Source organism: Corylus avellana, chromosome ca10, assembly GCF_901000735.1.
Source record: "Corylus avellana chromosome ca10, CavTom2PMs-1.0".
Lineage (NCBI taxonomy): Eukaryota > Viridiplantae > Streptophyta > Magnoliopsida > Fagales > Betulaceae > Corylus > Corylus avellana.
Window position 1 is genome coordinate 7156922 of NC_081550.1, and position 9687 is coordinate 7166608.

General features: G+C 38.3%; 1 protein-coding gene across 1 annotated transcript; it reads left to right on the plus strand.

The window, feature by feature from the left end:
- The first annotated feature begins 2187 nt into the window (after positions 1-2187).
- On the plus strand, positions 2188-8406 carry LOC132163545 (pheophorbide a oxygenase, chloroplastic-like). The gene is made up of 7 exons (XM_059573865.1): positions 2188-2981; positions 3364-3599; positions 3755-3881; positions 5237-5373; positions 6180-6339; positions 7378-7656; positions 7936-8406. The coding sequence occupies exons 1-7, from the start codon at positions 2541-2543 to the stop codon at positions 8188-8190; spliced, it is 1635 nt and encodes a 544-aa protein (XP_059429848.1). The 5' UTR covers positions 2188-2540; the 3' UTR covers positions 8191-8406.
- Positions 8407-9687: the final 1281 nt, after the last annotated feature.

The following is a 9687-nucleotide window of genomic DNA, read 5'->3' on the forward strand; positions in this document are numbered from 1 at the left end:
AGAGAGATATATAGCCAGGTCTACTGCAAACAGTATGTCAAACAAGACGATTTGGGCGTAGATTCAAATTCTAGTTTGAGTTCGTTTTGCTTCGCAATTCACTCTTGGGTGTTTTTTTTCTTTGGGCGGCAACAGTTTCTGCAATCGAGCTCGTACAAAATTTCCTAACTTGTGCATGTGAACGTGGTCAGAGAAATCAAATAACGGTTAGAGATGCTTTCCAGCATTCTCTCAGCATTTTTTTAGTATTCTCACATGACGTAATATACAATTCATCATTGGTTTTTTTCTTAATTAAATTAATCAAATGAATTGAGCATGTCACACCAGTTGAAAAATAACATCTCTAACGGCTTTGCCCATATGCCACAACGCTAGTGGACTATTACATAACATAGATGGTAAATAATGTTACTTTTTACATTAAGATTTTTATACTAGTTTCAAATGGGTTAATGTGTTGAAATTGCTATATATATATTTTTTTAAGTGATATTTAAAACAAATTACATCAACTCGTATGAAAATTTAGTAGGAAGAATGGGAACTCATGATGTTCACTTCCTTGGTAGGCAATTTGTAATTGAATTGATCTTTCTAGTAGTTGCGTGCAAGTTACATCCCTCAAAATTGTGGAGGTCATTTTTCTGCCAAAAAATAATTTCTTACAATACCTAAAAATCAGCCAATGAGATTTGGACAACTATTAAATCCTCCAAGAAAACTTTTCCCTCCAGAAATTACCGTTAAGCTCTATTAGGCTTTGCAGTGGCCACGTGTTACTTGCTGGTTATAAATTCATCAAAACACGAAACAAAGCAAGGACATTCAATGATGGCGATGTCGATTGTGTCAAAAGAGTTGGCAAAATAGGTACCAAACAAATAGGTACAACGAATCATGTTAGGTACCTATTTTATCAGCCACTCTCTCAATCCCGTCGGACTCATCAGTTCACACCATTTCAAACTTTCACGCAAAGCTCTAGACCCCGCAAGAGCAAAAACAGAGCAACCCTCTCTCTCTCTCTTTCTGATAAAATTTGGACTCATCAGTTCACAACCATTTCAAACTTTCACGCAAGGGAATTGCAGCACTTACAAACAAGTTGTCCCGAATCTTGTTCCCGACTGATGTGGTAGTAGTTAAGTAAACTATAGTTAAGTTTGTTTGTTTGTTTGTTTTTTTTTTTTTTTAGAAAAGAAAATAAACCCACCAACTGACCCCAGTGAGTCAGGGACTCCACTCACGCTCTCTCTCCCAAAAACCACGCACAGCACACTTATCTGTCTCCCCAACACCATTGCAGCTCTGCTCTCTCTCCCCCACCCCACGCCTTTGGCTTCCGGCGAGGCCTACGCCCACGCCGACCCACTGCACCAGATCGGAGCCGACGTCCACAATCCGGTCTCAAATTTCTTAGATGATGGGATCTATAATCTGTGAATTTTTAAGATGGGCCCAAACCCAACGAACGCCCAGCAGCACCCAACGCCACCATCAACGACTGGCACCACCCCTACAGCTTTCTGAAGAAGTTTTCAGTGATCGAGTGGAAATAACAAAGAGCAAAGTTCCAGAGGATGAACAAACCTGAAAAAAAAAAAAAAAAAACCGATTATGAAGATTCCTAAAAAAAAAAATAACATTTGCACACAGATGAAATTAAAAATCTCAAAAAAAAAAAAAAACCCAAATCAGGCAAGCCCTTTCCACTAATTAATCAGTCAAAAGCACCAAACATAAACTACCTTCCATTAAACAATAACCATAAAACATTGAATTTCAACTACGGAGAAAAACATAAACACCCAATGTCAAAATAGCTCAAACATAAACACCCTTTTGACTAATTAATCAGTCAAAAGCACCAAACATAAACACCCAGATGCCAAAATAACTCTTTTGGCATTTGGGAACCCAAATCCATGTTTCTCAGCCACCAATTTCAGCTTTCTCTCAATGGATCTGCATGATTTGAAGTGACCCGATTAGGAAAAAGATAGAGAGAAAGTGAACCCAAATCCATGTTTCTCAGCCACGAAGGCTTCTTTCTTCTTCTTCTTGTTTTTAAGAAGAAAGCTGTTTTTTATGTCTGACATTTGGTTTCAAACGGCGTGAGGAGTCTTAAAACAGCACTTGGATTCCATGCAAAACGGCACAGTTTTGCATGGACAGTTATGCAAAACTGTGCCGTTTTGCATAACAGCTTCTATATATAAGCCATAGAAGCCAGATCCTGAAGTAAGTAACTACAACTTTCACTCCGCATAGAAGCCATAGAAGCCATATCACTACTGCAACATCAGTCGGAGCATAGAAGCCAGATCCTTACTTAACTACTGCAACATCAGTCGGAGCATTGAAACCAGATCCTTACTTAACTACTGCAACATCAGTCGGAGCATTGAAACCAGATCCTTACTTAACTACTGCAACATCAGTCGGAAAAAGATTCGCGACAACTTGTTTGTAAGTGTAGCAATTCTCTTCACGCAGCCCTCTCTCTCTCTCTGATATAATTTTGAAAGAATCCAATAATGGCAATGGCAGCGCTACCCTTGGCCTCTGCTTCTGCTTCAATTGTTACATTGTCATCACCGAGCAATAAAGCTCTCAAGGCTACCACAACCCTTCCCTTTATCTCCGCCAATATCCCAACCCTCTTTTCAAGAAAATCACCCAGTAGAAATCTTTCTCTTCCACTTGTAGCTGCTCCTCCAGCCACACCAACATCTTACGAGAATCAAAAAGAAGAAGAAGAAGAAGATGTGGATGAGCACGGTGAGGAAAGTTCGTCAAGTTCCAAGTTCTCTTGGAGGGATCACTGGTACCCAGTTTCGTTGATTGAAGATTTGGACCCTAGCCTCCCAACCCCATTTCAGCTTCTGGGTCGAGATCTCGTGCTCTGGTTCGACAGGTCTGCCAGTGAATGGGTTGCTTTCGACGACAAATGCCCCCACCGCCTCGCCCCCTTATCTGTAACTTTTTTTTTTTTTTTTTTTTTTCCCTGTCTTCCTTAATTTTTACTCTCCAATTGAAGTCGGGATCTCTTTGTTTGCTAAGAAAAGTGAGGAAAAGAAAAATGATGTTTTGAAGCTCACCCTTTATTCGGTTGTTGACAAAGGAATGAATAAAATAAATAAATAAATAATTAGTTAGCTAAACAGGCGCCTAAGATATATTTATATTTTCAGTTGTTTTGGTTTCTGGAGGAAATCGTGCTTGATTTGGTCCCGAAGTACTATAATATGTAAAGTTCAGTGCAACGATTTCATGAATTCTTGTAAAATTTCCACAACTGAGTGAGGAATTGGGTTCTTGGAGGGTTTTATGATCCTAATGAGTTCATATGGTTCACAGGAAGGGCGGATTGATGAAGGCGGCAACTTGCAGTGTTCATACCATGGCTGGTCATTTGATGGGCGCGGATCTTGTGTTAGGATCCCTCAGGCTTCACCTGAAGGTCCTGAAGCTCGTGCTCTTCAGTCTCCGAGAGCGTGCGCTACAAGGCTTCCTACGATGCAGTCTCAAGGCCTGCTCTTCGTTTGGCCTGATGAGAATGGCTTGGAAAGAGCTCGTGCTACCAAGCCTCCCAGGTCATTGATTCACTTTATAGCTACAATTTCCTTATAATATTTTATGTTGATCTAATCATTGGAGTTGATGATAGGGGTTCATAATGATATCTTAGAAGTTGTTGGATATAATTCATTGCAATGAATATTCTGATAAACTTATGATGTTAATGTAGGCTGCCTGATGAATTTGATAAACCTGAGTTTTCATCGGTGACGATTCAGCGGGATCTGTTCTATGGCTATGATACCCTCATGGAGAATGTCTCTGATCCTTCCCACATTGATTTTGCTCATCACAAGGTATATACTTGAAAAAAATTTAACAATCAATTTTTAATTGAATAAAATATATATATTTTTTATGACGGGGAACCTCGGTAAGGCAGGCCCTTCGAATCCACCCCTGCAAAGTATACCTCGGACCCGTGTACCGCACCCTAAAAAGTTTCCCTACACATATCAGGGTAAATCATTGGCTTTTACACCAAGGGGTGTGGCCCCATGGGGGAGTTTGCAGCTAACAAGTCTTGAACTTGGGATCTATGGGGTGATACTCCCTAAGACCACAAGCCTCATCCACTAGGCCAACCCCTTGGGGTTTGAATAAAATATTGGTAGTTTGTTCAAGATATTAGTGGAAGACTTTCTGTAGCTTGGGAAATGTTAAATTGAAATGCTGCACTTTGTAAGTATTGTGTCCATTCCAATGCTTTGCCACTTCAAAAATTAAATGTCAATGAAAAACAGTATGATCAAATCTGACTCTCATCCTGGATATGTGCATTTAATGAACTGACAAGTTTCTTGTTCATGAAATAGCAACGATGAAACAAATGTAATAGCTTGGCAGTATTTGGATGAGTGATCATGGTTACGTTTCTATTTCTCCTAATATTACTGCAGACAACGATCTAGATAGAACATTTTTTGCTTCTAATTCTTTCTAAAGCTTGAACAGTAAGTCGACGCTGGTTCTGTAAGGGCATATATATATATATATATATATTTTAAAATTTTTTATGATAACCGGGGTATCCAGGGCTTCGCCTTGACTAGATCTCTAGAACACCGTCAAAGCGCCCATTCCACATGGGTCAGATAAAGTTTGGGCTTTCGCTTGTGGGCGTGGCCCTAAGAAATTGTTTTCACTTAAGGAGGTTGAATCTTAGATATGATGCTTCACGAGGCACTAGGGCCAAGTGACTTACCACTTGAGCTAACCACATAAATCAATTGGTATATTGTTGTGAGTTGTATATATGTGCCTGTGGTAAATACTTCTTATGCTCATTAGTCTGAGGTAAAGTTGACTTTGTATATATGTTGGATTGTTGCTTTTCTTACTTAATCACTTTGTGCTTTTCTTCTTGGTCATTGGTTCATGAGTTTTTAAAAATAGAAGCACTTCTATGGTTGGCCATCTTCTTCAACAGGAATATTGTACGGGAACTTGTTAGGTAAGGAATGGTGGTAAATGTTTGCTCTTGTTATGTTGGATAACTTCTTTTTTATTTTCTTGGTAGATTTACTCATACACCCAAAGGAACTTGAATCCTAGACATCATCCACCACTCCATTCTTATGGCAGTTGGAGGTGCCATTTGGCCTATAATGAAGGACTTTCCATGTTGCTTAAAGGATAAGTTTCTCTACAGGTTACAGGAAGGAGAGATAGAGCCAAGCCTTTGGCTTTTAAGTTAGAGTCTAGTGGTCATTGGGGCTTTGCTGGAGCGAATGATGGGAACCCACGGATCACTGCTGAGTTTGTTGCACCTTGTTATTATATCAATAAGTAAGTTCATCAGTCTCACTTAAGCAGTCAAAGCTGCATAGATCTTGGATGTGACTACATACTTCTCACACTAGATTGTGTTTGTTTGTGTGATACTAACAGAATCTCATGCACATCAATCTTTCATGTCGTCGCTTAGGAATCTTGAGCAGCTTCTTAGTTTCATTATACAAGTTTTAAGCATCACTAACTTGTAATTTGAATCTGTCTGACTATGAGCTCAATTTTGAAAGTTATAAAGAATTTGTAATTTAGATCTTGTATGCATGAGTTACACTCAATACACCTAAACTACACACAATATAATTAGGGGACTTCAATTTATCTTACAAATTATAACTGTTCAACTAAAATATTATGGTTCTCTAAATAAAACAGTTTTTCTAAATAACATCAAGTTCGAGATTGGCTTGGGGCACTGGTTGTAACACCTATAGGCTACAAAACAAGAGATAGCCTGGGAGTCGATCTCAGGTCCTGGCGTCAAGGGCTTAGAATCTAAGCCAAGTGGAACCTTCTGTTTGAGATCAATATGAGATGCACTTGAGGAATTTTTATACTCTGTCGTGTATCCCTCATTCGTTACCTCATGAAAATTCTATCTAGAGGACTAAGTTGCTCTGACACCTAGTCAAGTTATAATATAGTTTCTTGTCCTACTACATATCAAAAAAATAGTTTCTTGTCCTATTGAAATCAGTTTCCCGGGATGTCATTTTCCTGTCCTAGATTCTAGAGAATTGTTATTTTTATTTTTATTTTACACATATCTGAATCCTAACCATCTTTGCATTGATTTTTTACAGAATAGAAATAGACACAAAGCTTCCTATAGTTGGTGATAAAAAATGGATAATATGGATTTGTTCCTTCAATGTGCCAATGGCACCTTGGAAGACCCGATCTATTGTTTGTAGTGCAAGAAACTTCTTCCAGTTCACGATGCCAGGGCCTGCCTGGTGGCAGGTAAGAACTCTTTGAGCAGCCTTCTTATGTAACTTATAATTTGACAGTAGTAAGATGTGTTTTTTCTGATGGTTTCACTCTTTTAGTTATGATCTAACTATAGCTATTTTCTCATCTAAATTTTGATAATTGCTTTTTATACGTTTTGGCAAACTTGGTATGTTTCATCATGTCCTCTTCTGAAAAAAATTAAATCTCGGCAGGTTCTTGTATTAGAGTTGCTTGTTGTGGTATAGACGCCGCCTTTCAATCAGGTCAATTTTGAATGATAAGATATGGCTAACATTATCCGGGAAGTGACTCAAGAGCTCTGCTTCCATGTTATGAGGTTTAAATTGATAAATTTGTCCTTTACTCCATCTAAAATGCTGACCAAGAATAATTTTCTTTATAAGATGAAGGGGTTGCTGATAGAATTTCCTTACTCTTGACAGATGAATTTCCTTACTTCTTTAGCTCTAGCTTTTATAAGGATGTGCAAGCTTAGTTAAAAAATAAATAAAATTAAAGGATGTGTAGGTGAAGTATGGTTTGGTTTGCTTGATATAGCTTCGTGATTGCCTCCCAATAGTTGAGATTAAAAGGTTGCAGTTGTTTGTTTGTTGCATGAAATCATTAGTTAGTGAGGATCTTTTGGTGCTAACCATATGAGCTTTAGATCTACCATTATATTTCTAGAAGCCAAATATCCATGCACCCACATACATCCACACCCACCCACACACGCACATGCCATTGTGTACATAGAAGCAAATTTGTGTTGGGATGTGTAGTTCTTGAGATTTAGTAAGTTGTATACATCTGCATTAAAATTAAAAGCAGCTCATCTTACTTTTCTTTCATTTCCCATTTTTTGCTTATTTTTCAAGTTCCAAGTTATCCATGTTATTAACGAAAATTCCATTTGTTTAATGACTGAATAATGCTAAATCTTGCACTCAAAATTGAGTTTGAAATCACTATCTGATTTTTCTGTTTCCTTTATGAATGATTTTATCCTTATATCTTGAGTTCCTCTCATGTATGTGGTGGTGTTAGGTGGTTCCTAGATGGCATGAACATTGGACTTCAAATAAGGTGTATGATGGCGACATGATTGTCCTTCAGGGTCAAGAGAAGGTCTTTCTTTCAAAGACAATGGAGGGTTCTTCTGATGTTAATAAGCAGTATACAAACATCACATTTACACCTACCCAAGCAGATCGCCTTGTCTTGGCATTTCGAAATTGGCTGAGGCGACACGGCAACAGCCAACCTGAGTGGTTTGGCATGAACAACCAACAACCTGTGCCATCAACGGTTCTATCAAAACGTCAGGTGTGAAAAGCTTGTTGTCACTAACCCTCTTGCATTTCCCCCTTTGTTTTTCTGAGATCCTAGGAACAATAAAATAGACATGTTTCTGAAAGTACATGAAATATTTTCAAAACATACACACACAAATACATATATGCATTTGTATGTATTATATGTTTTATAATGTCCCCTTAATCTCACCGATAAAAAGAATATCGTAACATATGTCAGCACACATCCTACATGATACATTAATGTTATTACTTATATGTTAGTCTGTGTTTTCATCGTGTTGCGTAGATGTTGGATAGATTCGAGCAGCACACTCTCAAGTGTTCGTCGTGTAGAAGAGCTTATACATCATTCCAGGCATCGCAAAAGTTTCTAATTGGTGCAACAGTACTTTTCTGTGCGTCGGCCGGGATTCCTTCCGATATGCAATTACGGATTTTCTTGGCTGGGCTTGCACTTCTTAGTGCTGGCTTGGCTTTTGCATCGCACGAGCTACAAAAGAACTTTGTGTTCGTTGATTATGTGCATGCTGAAATTGATTAGAAAGAAACAGACATGATGTTCGGGCAGTGGCTGAAACTATAGGCATTAGAAACTACTTTTGAATCAATCTTGGTCCAAAAGTTGAGAATTTAAACAGAATATATGCCCAAAATTGTGTAGAGAACTTATATTAATTGGTCATGATGTATATTATTGCACATGCAAAAGCTGTTTATTGATGTGTTTGAAGCATTAATAATGGTGTTACAACTTACAGAGTACTAGTTATCACTAGTTTGATTGATATATAATAGAGTAGCAGGAGGTTTGGGACATCTTGGTGGACCAATTGGGTTGCAAAGGGCTCTGTTCTTAAAATTACAAATACACTGACTGAAAGGAATTCCTCCACCAGCAGGGCGGCAGAATGCCGAGATTATCCCGACACCCCGGTAACAAGGACGACATGTCTCCATGCACGCATTCTTATCAGGACAACCACCACCAATCACCGCTAGTTCACAATTGGCATTCGCCATTGGAACCATAGTTTTCGCTGCAAATTAATTAATACCAAAAAAAAAAAAAAAATGATGCATGCGTGCACCCTCTCTCCTTAGTCAAGCATACGTAAATGTCGTAAAGGGTTTGAGAGGAGGACCAACTATACGTAAACGTCGTAATGTGGAGATTCTTATTGTAAAGATTCATCAAGTTCGTTAGTATTAAAACATGCATCTTTGTACAAGGGTACACATATAGGTTGGTTTGTATAAAAAGCACTTGTGACATCACTCGCCTTAGCATAAAAACTCAACTGTTTTTTTGTTTTTATCTTATTTTCTTCACTTTCTCTTTTCTTTTCACTCTCTTTTTTCTTTTCACTATCTTTTTTCCTTTCACTCTCTTTTCATCATCTTTTTTTGAACTCTTAGTCTCACACTTTTTTTTCAACTCATTTTCTCTTTTCAGTTTCATTTGATCTTCATACACTTGTCTTGGAGCCAACGGTACAAGAGTAATGGTTTTATTGTTTTTCATAAAAGAATGCCTATTCTTAAACCCGTCATGAGTGACCTTCCTATCAAATTGTCACGGCCTGCCCAATAATATGTGATCCACATGCATTGGAACAAAATCACAAAGTACTTCATCCATGTACTTCCCAATTGAAAAAGAAACTATCACTTGCTTATTTACCTTAACCTCCCCACAATCATTTAGCCACTGCAACTTATACGGTCTAGAGTGTTTCAAGGTAGGTAAATTAAAATTTTCAACTAAAGTAGTGCTAGCCACATTAGTACAACTTTCCCCATCAATGATCATACTACATACTTTGTTGTTGATGTGGCATCTAGTATGAAAAATGTTCTCCTTTTGTTGTTCCATGTCATCCTCTTTGACTTTGGCACTTAAAGCACGCCTAGCCACAAGTGACTCACCCTCCATCAGATACTTCACATCATCGTCAAAAGTGTCCTCAAGCAATGTCATTTGGTCATCATCGCCCTCGCTTTCGGTTTCCACCTCTCCATCAACATGTGCGATCATGGT